The sequence below is a fragment of the Apostichopus japonicus genome, chromosome 2 (assembly GCF_037975245.1).
Source record: "Apostichopus japonicus isolate 1M-3 chromosome 2, ASM3797524v1, whole genome shotgun sequence".
In the NCBI taxonomy this organism is placed as follows: domain Eukaryota; kingdom Metazoa; phylum Echinodermata; class Holothuroidea; order Aspidochirotida; family Stichopodidae; genus Apostichopus; species Apostichopus japonicus.
This window is the reverse complement of record NC_092562.1, coordinates 27,084,213-27,103,852: the sequence shown is the minus strand read 5'-3', so window position 1 is coordinate 27,103,852 and position 19,640 is coordinate 27,084,213. Positions and strand designations below refer to the sequence as shown.

At 34.3% G+C, this 19,640-nt stretch overlaps 1 protein-coding gene and 1 long non-coding RNA gene across 4 annotated transcripts in view; both read right to left on the bottom strand.

The window, feature by feature from the left end:
* Nucleotides 1–8,388, bottom strand: part of LOC139984404 (receptor-type tyrosine-protein phosphatase F-like) — a 35,277-nt gene extending 26,889 nt beyond the window's left edge. For 2 of the 3 annotated variants that reach the window (XR_011799076.1, XM_071998321.1), the window contains exons 1-6: nt 8,268–8,388; nt 6,999–7,148; nt 4,615–4,752; nt 3,248–3,403; nt 2,529–2,672; nt 1,310–1,603 (exon numbers count right to left, since the gene is read on the bottom strand). Coding sequence is in view for 2 of the 3 variants with exons in the window: in XM_071998321.1 (XP_071854422.1) it covers nt 1,310–1,603; nt 2,529–2,672; nt 3,248–3,403; nt 4,615–4,752; nt 6,999–7,020 (754 nt within the window). In the remaining variant the exon portion in view is untranslated. Of the gene's footprint in view, nt 1–1,309; nt 1,604–2,528; nt 2,673–3,247; nt 3,404–4,430; nt 4,470–4,614; nt 4,753–6,998; nt 7,149–8,267 lie in introns of those variants that run through there. The other variant, XM_071998328.1, reaches the window with a different exon arrangement.
* Nucleotides 8,389–11,276: 2,888 nt separating this feature from the next.
* Nucleotides 11,277–16,913, bottom strand: LOC139984589 (uncharacterized). The gene is made up of 3 exons (XR_011799100.1): nt 16,805–16,913; nt 14,218–14,322; nt 11,277–11,413 (listed from the first exon to the last, which is right to left on the bottom strand). It is a non-coding gene; the product is annotated as an uncharacterized lncRNA (long non-coding RNA).
* Between the last annotated feature and the right edge of the window lie 2,727 nt (nt 16,914–19,640).

The window sequence follows — 19,640 nt, the reverse complement described above, 5'->3', positions numbered from 1 at the left end:
TAGGGACCTCATTATACCTTACATGGATAACAATGGCTCATACACTATTACAATGAGGTCATCAATCAAACCTCGGTACAATTTTGCGTTCTGGTTTAAACATGTTACAAAGGTAGCTAGCCAGTTTATGCGATAATTACTTCCTTTTAACTTTTCAAATTTATATCAAACTTTGTCATTGTGTTCACGTCCATAATAATAAAAAATATTTATATTTCTGTCTTGTTTTCAAACCAAATGTTTTCAACTTTCTAGGATTGTAACAAATTTTGTCTGCTCACAATGAGCAGTACGCAAGGGAAAATGAAATGGTGGGAAAGTAAATTACACCATTATCCTGCGTATGCCTTTTTTTTGCACAAACAAATAGATAAACTGCTCAGAAATATTGCCAATCAAAACAAATTTCTCAAATTGAAGCTAAGGTTAGCTTCTGCATCGTTCCTGCACTTGTTACATGTGTTTTTTTGTGTGCAGAAATTGCAAGCCATGAACAGTTAAACGACCACGCTGTAAGAATAAGACTTAAGTATGAGTTGCATGATTAAAACCACAAGATACATTTTTTTATAATATATTCTAATTTTATCCAAAGCGGAAAAAGAATTCTGGCACATGTTTGCAATTGTAAATATTGTGAAGAAATCCTAAAAAGGCGAAAACGTGACCTTTGAACCATGGGCAAAAATTTAATCTGACATATGTTGTTATAATTAGCCTATGTCCGTGATCTCTGATATTGTGCATGGAGCAATTTATACAAAATATGAATATTAAGAAACATTGCCTTTAGAGATACGGTATTTCAAAGTTTTGATTTTGATAAAAGTGGACTTCACTAAAATTCATCCTTACCAAAGAAAAAAAATAAATTTAGATTGAATCTAAAGTTCACTAAAGAAATAAAACATATACACTCAGTTAACCTATTGGTGTATTGTATTACTAGTGACTACTTAGAAACATGAACTTCAACTGATAAATTGATTTGAACAGAGTTATTAGAAACCAATTCTCCCAAATACAAATAAAATGAGTTTGCTAGCATGACAATAATTGTCATGGTACTCTCGACTCTCTCCTCTAGAATTAGAGGTATTGATCATGCTTAGTGAAATCTGAAGACATCTCCTTTGGATCATCTTCCCATAGTGTTGGTAAGCTCACTGTTACTAATTGCAAATTGTGTATTGAGAAGAGTTTCAAGGTACAGAAAAATTCTCTTCCTGTATAATACTTAGCAATTCTAGAAAGACCACGGTAGAACTCTAACATACAATTGTAACATATTCAATATCATGCTACTCACCAAATACATCTACAATTATGTTATATACTGCATATTTGTTTTCATCTTTCCTCAGCTGACAGTAAAGTGTCTGTTCATCTATGACATTATCTACCATGAATGAAGCAGTTATTGTTGTTGTATCATCAGTAACCCCTTCAGAAGAAATTCCATCGTCTTCTAAATTTTCATGATGACTTGACAGAACAATATTTAAGTTATTAATGTCTGAACTACTTGGACCCTTAGCAGCTGTGCAATTCACAGGAACTGTTATACCAGGATTCTTGGGTGTATATGCGGCATCTATTAGACCTTAAATGAGGAAAGAATGAGAAACACTCATAGTAGTCTTAATAAAATATCAGATCATACTGAAGAAAATTATCAATTTCAAGTACAACGCAAAGATAATACTTTGATGAGAAAGTACTGAGATTACAAACGTGATATTTTGATGAGAGTGTACTGAGATTGTGAAGACCATTATCATGAACATCACTTGCTTACCGAGACAGCAAATTTAAAATTAAACCTGAAGCATATTACCAGCCCACCTTCCCCCAAGTTTCCACTGAGCACACTTTATGAATACATACAGAGACAAATGAGCTGTTTGCTTGACTCAACACTTAATCTCATAAACTTAACAACTAAACAACTAAAATGGAAACATTGTTGTACAATAATGTCATGCTGTGGTTTATTACAAATCGTTTTCGTTTACAAATCGTTTTCATTTGTTTTATAATCAACATGCATATTTAGTTGCTTATCAATGCACAGAAATATACATTAAGCAATAAACAAGTTTGTATTATCTTTGATATAAACATTTTTTATGTTGCTGGTATCAGTCATTTATCAAAGATCCCTTGGTGGAGCAGCTTCAAAGATACAAACTGATCTAGAGCTGAAAGAACGATAAATCGTCAATTAAACCAGCCACTGACAAAGAACCTATATGTTCTAGTCATAAAGGCACTTATCACAACCCAGCAATGCGCATATTTATCACTTTCAATAAAACAGTCTGTGTTTGAGATTTGTTTATTAAGTAAGGAACGCTACACGTGAACTGGAGTAGACACATACTTATCACATTACCTATATCAATGAATCATGTTAATATGCATTAATTTCCTTTATGACTTTCAATGTTTCCAAGTTATCTTTAAATGTCATTTCATATTACCAGGTGGTACAATCCTGGATGTAATCATGACAGAACGTTTCTTACCTGTCTGGCATAAGTTGGCTGGAAATAGTTCCACCCATTCAGGGTTGCAACCTCCAGAGCAACTTCCTGTTACTTTGTTGCAGTAACTTTCTGAACAGTGGCAATCATTCTCACAGTCCATCCCAAAGCGTGGACCTAGGCATTCTGTAAATCAAAATGCTCTACATTCATTCACTGTACTGTTAGCTATTGAAATATATTTGTATACGATGCCCTGGTTATATGTAATATCCTTTTCTTACATAAATATGATAAGAAAGGCGAATATATTCTGCACTCAATTTCTCACTGATGATTTATTCTCACTTTCTTTTCTCAATTTGATATATAATTATCGCCAAGATAACATGTTAACCACAATTATAATAATCAGAGGGCATTCTGATTACTTTTGATATTTTTAATTTAATTTAAGAGTGGTACTTCAGCTCAGACCAAGAAACCTGTGACTGGCAAATTTAACCTTGCTGCTAGATCATGAAATTGATTTTAAACACTGCGTCATTTCAGGGGAAATAAACACATTTCCTCACTCACATCATTCTACTTAAAGTAATATATGCCACACTCTGGTTGTGGCAATAAAGTTCTTTTAAGAATTTGTAATTTCTAAAAGATTGAGAGAATATGGATTTATTTTGAGAACAAAGCTTATATTTTATGTTGATTTTACATCTGACATCTAGTCACTCAATTCCCAGGCCAGACTCACGCCATACCTGCACAGTTATGTTCTCCCATGTAAACTTCATAGCCTGGAGCACACTTTTGGCCTGGACATTCTCCCGTTATCTTATTACATGCAGCATTCCCCAGGCAGTGACATTTATCAGTGCAGGTAGATCCATAATAGTCAGTAGTACAAACATCAGGAACTACAGGATAAACACAAATGTTTCAAAAAACATTTGAAGTTCGAAGAATTGCTTTTCTGGAAGGTACACCAGAAATAAGATCTTGAGATACTGTCCACTGAAGCTAAATTTTACCAAAATTAAGATTTGACCATCTGGCAAAAACGCATTTAATTCTGCACAAAATAATGGTACATAAACAAATGTCAAAATGTCAGAGAAGAAAAGTGGTGCCATGGCGACAGCATAACATGTTCCAATATGTTTAGTATAGTCAAAATTAGGTTAGTTAGAACTACAGGATACCTTGAGATAAAACTCAATGAACCACCTTGTCCCCCCCCCCCCTCTAACTGACAACCTAAAATCATGTTTGATATCCATAAGAGAGCAATTACGATTTAATGATATGATGGCAATTATCCCTCCCCTGAGAAAACTGGTCGAAAACTATGAATCAACAATAATTTGCTAAATTTTGTTGTGGTTCATTGATTTTCCAAAGGGGTAATATTTGTTATAAATTGTATAGCGGTAGTTGAACCCTTTTACAACTATATATTAAGTATTCGTGCAACTTGTCCAGTCTCAACTGCAGTCCTCAAATTGATTTATAATCTAGTGCCTTGTTGCTATATCAAATGTTCCAGTTAGTGGCACTTTTCCTAAAGTGGCAACGAAAAATTATAAGTGTTTGATTTTAGTGACTAACTTTTTACCGTATTGGGAGGAGTATGAGGAGGGGAGGGGGTCGCTAACATTAGGGTTTTAAGCAATGCACAGTACTTTTCATAATGTACAGGATTTAAGATATATGATCAGATATTTACTGCCTGTCGATGTTTCCTCTATATTTATTGCATTGAACAAATGGATCCTTAACAGCTCTGTAGGAAGCTGTTTCATGGGATCCTGCAACACATCCTAATGACACAAAGGATTCACCTATTTTGATTGTAGATGGAGCGGCAACTTACCGCAGTGGGAATAGGTCTGATTTAAGAGCAAGTCATTTTCCACTTATAATGCATCAAGTAATTGTACTAACCCTGACAATTAGTCATTATCCATCCACTGCTACACCCTCCTGTACAAACCCCCGTATAGCTGTTACATGACTGGCTAGACTGACAATGACAGTGAAGTAGGTCTGAGATCAGAGCAGGTCATTTTCCTCTAATAATGTATCAAATGTTATGTTGGATCAACATCCATCAAGAAACAGAACTTACCCTGACAATTTGTCCCTGTCCATCCACTACTACAGTCTGTTGATAATCCTGTACAGACTCCTGTATATCTGTCACACTGCCCAGACTGACAGTGGCAGGTCTGTAGGCAGCTGGCTCCAAAGTTTGCTGAATCACATTCTGATGTCAAAGTGAAGAACTTGCTTATTTAAATGAAGTTGGAACTCATGGATTTTTTTTTATTTAATACTGTAAAATGTAAATCACTTTTATTGACAAATTCCTACTTAAGCTTACTACAAAAAGTATCATGCAGAATGTCGGTTAATTTACACTAGCATACCTAATAATTATCCAGAAAACATGCACATGGTATTTTGACAAGCTTTAGTATCCACCATAAATTTAACAAGACACGAAAGACACTGAAGGTCTGACTGCCATTTTAGTCTGTATTACTGTGTCACACAACCAATTGTTCCTCCAGATACTGAGAAGGTAATATTGATGTTGACACATTAAACAGCCTTTTACCTTAAAATCCTTACAAATCAGTCTTCATCACACTACAATGACTATTACAGTTTGCGATATCATATGATCATATATTTTCTCTATTTGTTTACTATGTTGAGAAAACTTAAGAAACTTAATCCTCATCTTCTAATGAGGATTATACCTATTTTTATTATTTGGCATTTTTTATATTAAATATTGCTAGCTAGAGTTAAAAATGTTGCCTTTCAACAATGACCTGGCAATTCGGAACATCCATCACATCACATATTTACATTGTCATGGGCATTATTATAACTTCATCCAAACGTCTTTACAAAACTTGACATTATAATGGGAATCACCACAATTCAAACTCAGACGGAACAACTTGTAATTAACAATGTATCTAGTTAGCATTTTAATTTGAGTGTTTTAGACAAATATTTCAAAACCTTGTAAGACTAAGTATCCATCTGATCACCTGGTCCACCATTGCATAACATCCACTATTTTCCCTTTTGAAATACTGCATTACACAAAGTGTCTGCCTACAAGCCAATTTTATTTTTTGCATAAGTTAATATGCCTACATGAATTCATTTGAAGATGTTTCCTTAAAATTTCATTTTTACATGTCAATAAACTAGTGTGATAACATAACAGGGTCATAGCCGAAACGTCAGAATGTGCGAGGGATGGAATGTGAAGACCATCGTCACTTGTCTTAGCTTAATTGTTGTAAACAAATTACTATAAGTTAATTCAATAAAATGATGAATATACAACAAAATGAAGAAATCAAAACATAATTAAGATGTAGGATGTTGCTTTGGCAACAAAACACTTATTGGCTTGAGGGAAAAAATAGCCAAAAAAAAGAGAGAGTTACATACACGTCATCACTTGACATATTTTTATAAAACGTTGATGTCGTTTATACCATTTTCCAATTCTTACAACAATTTTAATCCCCCTTCTCAAATTCATTAAATAGGGTTTAAAAAATATTATTGATAACTTGAGATATTATGCTAATTTGCGAAAGAAGGACACGCGAGAGACAAAAGGTGTGTACATGGTACTAGAGAGGGAGGTAAGCCACTAAGAGTCTTGAATCTTTACATTTTTACTACAAAAATAATTTCACGCAACCATTCAGGGTTCAGGGTTCATTTCAAAGCATCTTTATACTGTATGGCCACATCGTGACCCATTGACATGAAATGTTCCTCTTTGAGATTAACTGATTGCTGGTATAACATTAGATTTTACATCATTTGCAAAGAGTAAGGCAACGAAATTGTTCTGAGCTTTGTAACATTTTGTTTTGGAAAGTATAAGTAGTGTAGTAGTGTAGTGTCCACAATTGGGAAGAATCGCAAAGACAACACTGTCAGTGAAATATGTGCAACAAGTTCTGGAGGACTGTAATATCAGGAACACTTTAGTTAACACAGAGTTAAATTTCTTACTGACTACATTATGTGTCTAATAGGAACTTTCAGTGAAGTTTCAGCAATATATGGGGTAGTGACCTAACATTACCTCGCTAACATGACACATAAACAATCTGGTTAAAATTCCATCCCTCGTACACAAATTCATCTCTCGAACCTACATTCCGTCCCTAGCACTGAAACTCTGTAACTGGAAAAAATCTCATAATGCTGGCCACCTGCATCACCACCCACACAATCCCCGCCCCACACTACCATTAGTTACCCTTATAAATTGTTGGGTCATGCCAATTTTCAAACACCGGACTTTTTGGCTAAATCTGGAAAAGACATTATCTGAATTTAAACTCCAAAACCCACAAATACTAAAATTATACTATACAGTAGGAATGATAAAACTTTTACAAAACATGATGGAATAGGAACATATATAAATATAAATAAAATATATATATATATATAAAGCTTTACCGGTAAGGCAGTCCAAACCCATCCACCCTGTGTTACAGCTACAGCCATATGGGTGGGCGAGGCAGAAAAGGTAACTACTGCATTTGCCAGGTTCGTCAGTGCTAGAACATTGCTTTTTACATGAATCTCCATATCTGTTACCTCCGCAAACTAACAGGAAAGATAAATCATTTAAAATACAGTCAAATGAGAAGCACCTTAACGTCAGTGCTATTACCAAACGGACATGTAACTCCATCAGTTCCCAGTCAACACAGAACCTGCATGTTTATGTTAAGTGCAGAACCTTACATTCTTGGAAGACTAAAAGAAACAAAAAAACGGAAGGTTTATTGTCATAACTATTAAATGTTTCAAGCGTTTTAAACAATATCATATAATGAGGCCAGTAAAATTGACGTCAGTGTCATCAACACATTAGGTAATTATATAAAAATAACAAAATAGGATTCATTCACCCTTTAATGTATTTTTTGACAATGTCCATATATGAGGATCCATAAAACCCTTATATACAGCCTCGTGACAAATATTTTGGCTATAAAAACCTGAATTAAATTGATGTTAGTTTCATGGGAACATGATTGGATGAGTCAAGCTGATTTTACTGATATTATCTCACAGTCATCGACATGCTGCGTTACAACCAAGGGTATATGTTTTAGTTGAGATTTTGAAACTGTGAGATATTTGTAAATGTTGTTCTTGAAATAATAAAATAATAAGGTTCTGTGTACTGAGTGAGATTGCATAAAAACCATTCTTGCTACTCTAGGTAAGTTAATACTATCTGTAATTAACCTGCAAATTCAACATTCTGAACGAACTGGTGTACAAATAAGGCCTAAAAATCACCATTTCAGAAATGCCTTTCTTTCTGCAGATATGATAACTGTTGTTGTTTTTTATTGTTTTTATTATCAATATCATACGTTTTAATACAAGATACAAGGTCTAAAGCTTTGAAACTGTAGACTTGAGCAATTGCTTCCTGTCCTGTATCAACATCATATATTTTAAATGAGAAGCGAAATGGACAGCCGAACCGAATTGTACAGTTGCTTATAATAGCGTTTTCGACTTGAATATATTGCGCATTTATATGCATCTGTGTTATAACATGGGTGAGATGGGTAAAATGGATTACATGTGAAGTTTAATTATTTTTTTTTCTTTTATGATTTGCAAGTCCATTATGCAGAATCTCTATCTTTCAAAATATATGTCATGTATACTTTTGCTTTCAATAAACAAGGAGAAAATTATTACCTTCTTCACAAGTTGTTCCGTTGAATCCAGGGGCACAAATGCATTTTCCACTGGTCTCATTACAAATGCCTCCGTTATAGCAGTTATCACATATACCATCACAAGCATCCAGGCCCCATCGATGGGCGGAACAAGCTGATGTTATGAAAAGATCATGCAAAGATGTACAATATGATATGCAGCTACTTTTTTTTCATCTCTGATCTGGTCTCAATGGGCCTGGCTGATCCAGGTGTTATTGCTTACATATCACAGTGGCAAAAGTAAGAATTTGGAGAAAAAAAGCAATCTAAAATACAGACGATTATCATTTGTTTTTATAATGACTGCGCATTCACATATTAATCTTATTCTCTCTTTAAGCAATGCACAAGTTTCTCAAGGACGCTTGTCTTGTTCTAACATTTGTTTTGCAATTTAAAATATTCAGACATTTGCTTCGTGTTAACTTGTGATGCCTATTTAACACCAAACAACTATATTGAGAAACACAAAGTCCTCTAGAAAACTATAAATGAAAGAAAGATCTAGATCTGATTTTCATAAAGAACTGTAACTAATACCAATTAGTCTATATGTAAATAATTTATGTAACTACAGCATGTCGCATCTTTCTCGACTGTAACCAATTTAATGATATTCGTTAAAACGTCATTCAAATCGGAAGTACAGTTATCCATCTCAGATAACAGAAATTCATAATATTTCAAATTAGTGAATACAAATTTTACATTAGCGCAAAAATCTATAGATATTCTCAATGCTCTATTATAAATTAAAAACTAGTTTAAGATAATTGCTTTAGTATTATTGTTGGTCAATGAGTGTAATCTGAACTAAAGCTCATCATTTTTACGAAAGAGCTGGACATTTTGTGCATTTGGAAGTAACAACCACATCCAAAATATGTAGAAATACCATTTTTTTTTTTAATGTGGTGACATTTAATAGATGCATCTGGCCACGGCAAAGTTAGTCAAGTTAGTCAACTTTCATACTTGCACCATCTTACACACGTAACACATCTCTGAAAAACTGCAATTTTCAGATTATTATCGTCTTAAGTATACACAGAGTAAATATCTTAAAAGTAGTAATTTTCAAATTATTGCTGTTTTGCACACGAACTGCACATTATCTCATAAAATTATAATTTATGTGAATTTTCAGAATTTTGAAAGAGTTTGTCAAGAAAGAATAATTTTTACTCTTTGTAATTTAGTAAATCTCCTAAAAAACATTTGTTTTTCTTTTATGACGCTTTTGCAAGATTGTAGCAATTGTGTAAAACTCTCCTTTTCAGACATTCACGGTTTGGCAGTGTATGTAATGAGGTAATAAGGTTATAAGTGAGGATAAACAGTTTGTGCATATATTCCAAATCTATCACATTTCTTATAATACAACACACAACATGCAATGTTGAACAATGATATTATAACTTTGAAGAACTTCTTTCATGATAGCATAACCAACCATGATCTTAATAAAGGGAAAAGGAATGATTTATCTGGTAAAATTAGCTTACACTTGAAGCAACCATCAATCTAGGCACACGACAATGAGTCTGGGATATTCAAATGACCGTATAGACAAGAGATAGTTATGGTGTAAGGAACCACAATCGTGTTGAGTGTTAGCACAAAATATGACTGGAAATGTCTTTGAAACAAACATATTCTTATTATTAAGTAGTTAATAAGCATTTTAAACCTGGAATACAACATTACAAACCTCTTACTATCAACAGTTTTAGACCTTGTTTTGCAAAACTCCTCTCATTGTGGATATGACACTCATAGACACCAGCATCGTCTACCCCAACTGGTCCACTGATGACCCAAGTATCGTTTCCATTAAAAGTTTTGTTTCTTACATTATCCTTCAACCATCTGAAATCTTCAACATTTTTCGATCCAGTGATCTTCATACCAATGCTTACATCTGTATCACCAGTATTGACAGTTACTGAGACCAACCCATCACTGGGTACAATATCAGCTGAAATCAAGGACATTGTAACAGTACATGAGTTATATTGGCTTGTGTAAAATTTATATTGTATTACATACTAAATCGAGCATTTAACAAACTCTTCACGAGAATATTTGTTAGGATAATATTTTCAGCACTTCTGATATTACATGTCGATATAAATGCCCCAAATAACGTAATGCTGCGGTAACAATAACCATTAAAACTTCACAACAACTTTTAATAGTACGGTTTGTTATACAATTATCTATATTTATTCATTTGCACTTCCATGGATATTAACAGGCTGATGTCACAAAGGGATATAATGTCAAGTATGGCATATCATAACAATGTCAAAGATAATGCTGATGCAAATTTTGCAAAAGAAGTATGTGGCTTTTAATCATTGGTTTTGACTTTCAACCACAAGTCGTCTTCGTACATACTAAAGTTGAGATACACATGTTTATTATTCTCAGCCACATTACTGCATTGTTTTTAAATCCATGTTGAAGGCACAGTGTCACAGTTGTCCAGATTTTTATTAGCAGTACCAATGCCTACCGTTAATTACACTATGCTAAATACAATATTGTATGTTATCACTTTTACCTTGAACATTGTTTCCCAAAAAAATGTTCTTGTGAGGAATACGTTTGTGAATATGCAAATGCAATACAATTTAACATGAGACTTCTAATGTAATGAGCTCCCATTATCTAACCTATTCTAAACACGCTGCAGTAATACGTCCACATATAATTATCATACCACCTGTAATAACGGAGTAGTATTATATAATTATATATTGTATGACAGGCAAATAACTACAGCTGTGAGTAACTCACCATTTGATCTCATAAATATCCCTGAGATTGATGTAGTGATCCGCCCATCTAACGCTGCTTCACATCCAAACACTCCAAAGGCATCATTATTTCCACTATTGCTCAATGTAACCTTCCAATGTTTATAAGTACTACTATCATCCCAAACTGGAGCTGGTGGATCTACATTTTCACCACCATTCCTTGTCCAAACTGTCCTGAAAGACTTTACATGGGCAATCTCTGCAATGTTATCGGATTCGCTAAGGTGACACTGATAGTGTGTTGCACTATTTTCAGACTCAAACGGCTTTACACCAAGGAAAGTCATCTTCACTGGTTCTATTGAGAGATAACATGTAAACTGTCATTAAAAGAAGAGAACACAATAAGCTTTATGAAAACAAAACATATCTTGCCTCTCTCTTTTTACATATATCATCCTATATAAGACATTTAAAAATAATTTGTATCATAAATCAGGCAATCATATTTCCTAGAATGTTTCCCAGTTGTGTAGGAAATTATTGGTAAAAAAATAAGAAGTGTGTCAGGGGACACATTAAGAAACGATTATATCAGGAAATATTATCGCATAAAAACACGTTTGCTCTGGTTCTAATCATAATAGAAAATGGGAATGAGGACAAAAGATAGTAGGCATATATTAAATTCAGCATTAGCAAAGCAGCCTAACTGACAAACCAGACAGCCAGTCGGCATAGTAATTCTATGCTTTATTTTATATTTTATACAAGGGATTAAAATGTTTCACATTGCTCATATTAACATATCCGTAATGTCCAGGTTGTAATATGTAGCCTAACATATGAACTAACAAGTTCATTCATGTTGTACTTAAGACGTTTTGGTATTCCAAGGTGTTCAGAATTTAACCTCATATGACTTTTGACCTTTCAAGAAGCAAAAGTAATGTGGTAATCATTATTGTAGACCCAAACACCAACTATTAGAGTAATTCAAGCTTTTCATGATAAAGTTAAACATTTGACAAGGTTGAACAGAGTTGAAACTCTGTTGACATCAAGTGACCTTTTATATTTCTCTAAGCTCGACAGGTGTCTTGCACTCACCAAGATGGATCCTCTTACCAAGTAAAACATTCATTTAACTTGAATTTTGCAGTAATATGGTTAGTAAGGTTCTCAGATTTTTCCCTTTGTTGACCTCAAATGTTGTTTGAACCGTACTAATTGCAAGCTCCGATTAATATTGCACTTCATGTATTTTCAAGTTCTTCTGACTGCGACCTTTTCCTACCACAAATTACATTTGACCCCTACCAACTTCCAATAAATTGCTTGTACTCACTAAACTAAATTTACACACTGTGTTTGTTCATTGTAACTTGACCTTTAATACAGTTATCGTGTTTTTTTTTTCTCAGAATGGGAATCAACCAATTCAATGCAACAGGTACTTTACACAAACCAAGGGGTTTCGATAAACATCTAAGTATGAATTTAATCTAGCATGTACTATTGAGTTATGATGTTCACATACAGGGGCTCACACACACACACCACAACCGAGGACCTGGAATTCTCTTCAGATAGAAAAACAAACGCACACACACAGACATACACACACACACACACACCATAACCATCTGACAGATCACCTTGCGTCTATCCAAAAATCAACAACATACAAACCAGTTGTGAAGTTAATACTACAACACGTCGACAGGCGCGTATCTTGGAATTTGCCGAGGGAGGGGCGAAGCATGTAGGCAAACTATGTGAGCGTAGCGTCACCATGTTTTGGCCCGAAGCGAAAAATACAATTTTGGCCGAAAATGCCTTCCAGATTGCTGGAAATGGCACTTCCTAGACCTTGTAAGTTGCATCTAAGCATTTTCTATTCTGAAGTTACTAGCGATATCATGAAATACTTTGTTCAAGAGGGGGGGGGGAGGGGTCGCCCCCGTCGTTGGTAACATTCTTAAGTTTCAGCAGACATTTAGGCAAAGTAGAATAAATGGGGACATCATGTTTACCTATCATATGTTTCCAAAAGGGAAGATCGAAGTAATATGTAGCACTGTACAAGTTCAAACAATGCTGCACATTGTGTGAATTGCATATCTAACACGAAATTGTTAAAGCTTCAGATCTGTTTTAAGAATAACTGTTTAAAATTACCAAAACTGTAACGTTTGATTTAGACAGGCATAATAAAGCTACAACTCTGCTGTATGCAAGCATACAGTTACATTCTCTTAAGATTGAGACTAGCAACAACACCCATTATATAAATTAAATAGTGTGTACATTGCATGCTAAAGGTTAAGGGAAACAATATACCTTGTATCAAAGTTCTTCCCCTAAGCATACATAGGACAGCATTTGATAACTGTACATATTTGTTATGATTACATAGATGTTCAAAGTCCAGGAATACTGTTATCAAGGTGTAAACTGTACCATGAAATATATTTTAATGGTGACGGTCTCAAACTGCAAAAACTTCTAAACTTCTCAAACTTCTACTGCAAATGTGCAGTAGAAACAGAACAGTGAGCTATCAGACCCATGTAGATATAAAAATGTAAGACAGGATATTGAATGTCCCGGTTTTTTATTAACATACACCTCAACGATTTTGTAGGATCTGAGAGATTGAATTTATGTTAAACATATTGGCGAAGGTTTTACTTTTTCTTTCCTGCTTAACTTTACATTCATGAGATCATAGATACCATAGATAAAGGGAATCGGAATTAAAATCAAAATCGTTTCAAATTGAAATGAAAAGAGCACTGAAGAGAAGATGATGTACAACCCTGATTTTCTTGACGAATGAGAGGTGAACAGAAATGTAAATTAAATAGCTTACATAGTGTAACATGATTTCTGCATAAATAAAGCATGTCCATTACCCAATGCACAAACATTGATCAGTTTAATAACATCAATATCACTTTAGCTGATATTACAGGTCTTATAAGGATCCACATAATCTACAGTAAACTTGACATTTTGAAACTGCAAGGGTAGAAGTTTCGTTGCTTTTACTATTTAGTACATTTCATATTACAAGTATAGGCATATCATTGCTACACACTTTATAATATATCAACATTGTGGACTGCTGTGAAAGCAACAACGCAAACACAACATTACCATTTTGTCCATAACTGAGGAGTGTTTGCCACAGCAGCAACGTAGTCAAAGGAATGACCTGCACTTTGTAAGTCATCTTTTCTTCTGACAATGTATTTGTTAAACCTGAGAGGAAATTCAAGTGAAGATATATTATGTTATTGTTATGTGCATGAATCATACATCTAGGTAACACTGTGTTATGTGCAGGTGAATATCTATGTCTACACTTAACAGAACATTTCTGAATCAAGTGTTTGACAGCGTACTGTTAATAATTTATCTCAGGATATCTCTTAAATTTCAACTTGGTTTCGGGCATCTCAGAAATAAAGGGTGCAAATCAAAGAATTGTCCAAAAAAAGTATTGCAATGCAAAGCACCAACTGACACTTGAAGTTTAAAAGTTTAAAACATTTAAAAGTTGAGGCTTCAAGTTTGCAGGTTCTCTATTGAAACTAGTTGATCACTTTCTCATGGTAGACACGATGAGAATATTTCTTTATAAACATGTCAGGTGAATGGCAGAAAATTTGTACATGCCGTCTGGTCCTATTAGAGTTGGAATCCTAAAATTCACAGTTGATACTCTAACACTTACAAGAAGGTTATAAAAACTTAGTTATGTACGGCCCTCGTTAAAATATCTTGAATCTGAAAACTTAAATCTAGATTAGTGTGCATATATATCAGCATATTGTAAATATTGTAAATGTAGAGGAGGGTTGTGGTTAATACAGTGTATTTTGGAAATTTCATGACTTTACCAAATAAACAGAGAGTAAGCCTATAGCTTGGTAAAGTGTGCAAGTATTCAAAGTGCTATTAAACTACCAATATGACAGAAACCTTTGATTTAGACAGGCATCATAAAGCTTACACTCTGCGGTATGCAAAACATACAGTTACTTCCTCTTTAGATTGAGACTAGCAACAAGACCCAACATATAAATTAAATAGTGCGTACATTGCATGCTTAAGGTTAAGGAAAACGATATACCTTTTATCGTTCTTCCCCTAAGCATATATAGGACAGCATTTGATAAATGTACATATTTGTTATGATTACATAGATGTTCAAAGTCCAGGAATACTGTTATAAAGGTGTATACTGTACCATGAAATATATTTTATTGCTGACGGTCTCATGCAAATGTACAGTATAAACAGAACAGTGAGCTATCAGACCCATGTAGATTAAAAAAATGTAAGCATGATGTTGAATGTCCCGCTTTTTCAATAACATACACATCATCGTTGTTGTAGGATCTGAGAGATTGAATTTATGTTAAACATATTGACGAAGGTTTTACTTTTTCTTTCTTGCTTAACTTTACATTCATGAGATCATAGATACCATAGATGAAAGGAAGGGGAAGGGGAATTGAAGAAATTGTTCAAATTGAAATTATAATAGAGTAGCCTATAGCTTGGTAAAGTGTGCAAGTATTCAAAGTGCTATTGTTTTCAGAATCAGATGGTCTAAATCATTACTTTCATCCAATTGGGTCAATTGTCTTATACTTTCATGTCCTGCTTTAACACCCTTGTATATACCAATAGTTTAGAAATGAGCAGTAGGAGCAGCATAAACACCAAGTTTCAATTTGAAACAAGATTAGGAATAGTTCATACTGTCATTACAAGTGCTTTGAAGCATGGTAAAGAAGTACAGTATTGACTGTAGCATTGAGCATTAGTACGACAAATTAACCCAATTGGCTGATTATATTAAAAGCAATGTTGAATGTAGTTTTGCTGCTCAAAATATTCCATAAAAATATTACTGTCAAAGTTAATATTTTCACTGGAATCATGTTAGGGTAATACGTTAGGTTTTTAGAGAGCCTACTACAGCCTACAGTACAGGTCTAATGTTGCGTTATATAAGATTAGCAGTACAAATTTCAAAACAATGACAATAAACATCACCACAAACACTACAACAACATGATGCCACATGTTGGGAAGGTCTGGAGTTGTCTGATAATCCCCTGTAAGTCATTAACGCAGTTTTATAATAAATGTTATTTTACTTATATCCAACCTTTATTGAGAACTAAGTAAAAGCAAATGAACATGAACTGAAGTGTAAATACATTAGTTACCTAGGCTAGGACTACGTCTAGTTGATCAAAAAGAAATTGCCAGTTTTTCATAGGCTACCTAAAATTCCTTCCTGAAATTTACCATTTGTTTTCTCACTAATGTAAGATAGAATCATTCCACCGCTGTTGTCTGCGTCTGACTAGTTTAAAACAACACTGTACCTAACTTAGGCTACGCGAAACGTAACTAGCCTTTAACATAACGACCCTAGGCAAGGCAACAGATCTTAATTTACTAGACCCTATGATAGGACTATGCTACTAATATGTATCTAAATTCACGCTAATTGTGTTTCCATGTCTAAGTATGGTGATGATATAGCGTAAGCGTGTGGCCTATCCCATTTTCTCATGAAAATGAAAAAATGCTTTACATGTAAACATTGATTTACTGCGCAGAACAACTAAATGCAAGCAATTCGGCCAACATATCCAGGCCTATCCAAAGTTTGAAATCACCTCCCGGTGACTGAACCACATGCATTATGCATATTACTTACCGCTGCAAGAAAGAAGTCACTGTTCAAATCGTTCAAAAATCTTTCAGTAAAATGCTTTATTGGGTATGTACATGATTGGCCTTCTGCTCTCTCTTCCGGCATGTCGTCGTGTAAATTAGTTGTCTGTAGGTGTATTTTCTATGTGGACTCAATGTACGGTAGAGTAGAAGGTACACCACATTAACGACAACACACATTGTAAAATGATACCCCAAAAAAATGGAAACTACCGCTATATCGAGATATTCTAAATGTGAAAAACGGTAAATATCTAAGACAGTATTTTAATAAAATTGGAAGCTACGTGCCCTTCTGACCCTCGTTGATTCTCACTTTGTAAATGTTGTTTTAACTAGTATGATATGTTGATTGTTGAGGAAGGCCTAGCTAAGTTCCTTATTTTTGGCATATTTAGTAACTTTTGTATCGTTACCAGAAGCCATAACTTTCACAATAACTGCATTCTTATGCTCACAAAGATAAAATATTAAAATATTACAAAATATGACAAAACATGACTTTTTCTAGGCTCTTGATCACTAAAGTGACTGTGAGGTTCTGACGATAAGCTTACATTCCAAAGTACGACGTCACTATACAGGGAATTTCATAGAACAGCAGCGCCATTGAGTTATTAGACTACATGTAAATATTGCACTGTTTGGTAATACTTCACAAGTGATGTAGTTACAGCCATAAAACACTGCCAACATCACATAATAGCCTGGTTATTGTCAAATGTTTTTAACTTATATTTAAAAAATGACCAGAGTTTGTGTTCATGGTTGCCCGTGGCAGTCACATTCAACAAAAAATATCGGTTTCTTTCGCTTCCTTAACGATCATAAAATATGCAACGGACAGAAAACGAGGCCCGTGTTTTGAAGGCTTTTTTTTTTAAACTGGCAAAACGCATCTCAAACATCCTTGTATCTGTCTATGACCGTTACATTTTCAACGATATTGTCACAGTCAGTTACCCTGTCTAATATTGCTTGTTGGTTATATATTTCTTCCATTCGTAAAACAGGGGGCGCTCTCCAGCCAACTACGCATGTCCAAAGGTAACTGCGCATGTGTATTAGGTAACAACATGTATTTGCATCAGTAAATTCCTGCACCTCGGGTGCCTATTATATTTAATCATGCATGGAGAGTGTCCCCTATTTTTAGTCTTGAACAGCGTTTGTACCCTTTGTACCCACATCATTGTGTTACATTCTTTACCTTTATGTTCATTGCGTTGTATTGGTTTTGCAGTTGAGAAAGGGGAGTTAATAGGGGGACGCAAAGAGAGAGGAAGAATAAAGAGCAGAAAGACATTTAACTGTTCACGTCTTAATTTGTACCGGTACTTGTTGTGTAATATATGTACATGACCCGTCACAATATCTATGAAACATAGCCTTCTGGGCGGCTTATTTAAATGTGAGAATTGTTGTTTTAAAATTAAACGACATCGGTGTGCGCAAGGGAGAAGGAGGGGAAGGATAAAACCCCCGCTTTTTTGTGGAAAGGCGTTTAGGGTTTATGTTATATATTCACTCGTGGAAGAATTAGACCAATCGTTAATTGATATCCAATAGTTATCAACAAAATCACAGAACCAAAGTCTAAGTTTTTCGGGGTTTTTTTTCTGCTTATTTAAAACGAAATATATACTAAAATGTATATTTATACCTATAGGCTAGTTACTAATCTACAATAGGCCTATGTTGAGTCATCGCATGATAACCAGGAAGTGATAATTTGTGAAACATTAGCATGCATGGCTACGCAGACTAAAGCGGGACTAGACATGCCGTTGATATTTCGTAATGCACTACAATATACACACTATGAACCTTTTGTACGTATACGTGCGTGTCAAAAAATTGACAGCAGAAGATTGAGGTAGTGTCAGTCTTTAACTATCAAGGATATATTATCTCGAGAAATGGTTGATTATATGAATACAGCTTATTGTAACTGGATAATCTTTCAACTAATCCAGAAGTTTGATCACAGGAAGAGGATAAAATGTGGATAAATACGTGAGAAATTAAAGTAATACAATTAACAGTGCCCTGATGACATGTTTCACTCTGCCATTGCCAGATGGCTAACATAATGGAACAAAATTGAAAACAATATTTATCGTTGCTATGCAAAATGCTATGAGGGCGCCGTTTGTGCCTCAAGATTTAGACAATTCTGCAACAAGTTTGCTGAGTAAGCCATTATTTCAGCTACCAGAAATGTCTTTTAGTTCCTGGTCGTTTATTTACACATTGATATCTTGGCAACCAAGTTCAAACTGACTTCAAGTTGAAAATATAAACGGTTCTATGCTCTTCTCGTGTGGAAATTATGTTTTCAAGTTTGCATTTAAGCACAGTATTTTGAGAAAAAAAAGTATACACTTGTTTTCACTTCAATAAAGAAATATCACTCCGAAAGGTGAAAAGAATTCTGATGCAACGATGAGATAAAGTTATCTTTAAGCTCTCTGACAGTTATTATTATATTCAGCACTACTATATTTATTTATTTTTTTTTTGCAAATTTAGAACTACAAAAATAACCGAACTGGTTTACTGTAAATAAATATTTACTGACGGAGGAAAATGATCGACATTAAAACTCCACACAAACCTTAGAAGTTGCTCTAATCAGAGCTGTAAATTCTCCTTTAAGCGGCTACATAAATAAGCTTGAATGTTATCAATTATCGTCGAATCACATTATCGGTGCTATACGTCGTTGCATAACATTGGCTTATCAGTCAAAGGGTCAAGAACCTTTCGCCAGTACTGTTTTTCTTAGATGATAGAAACTATTAAAAAAACTGAAGAAA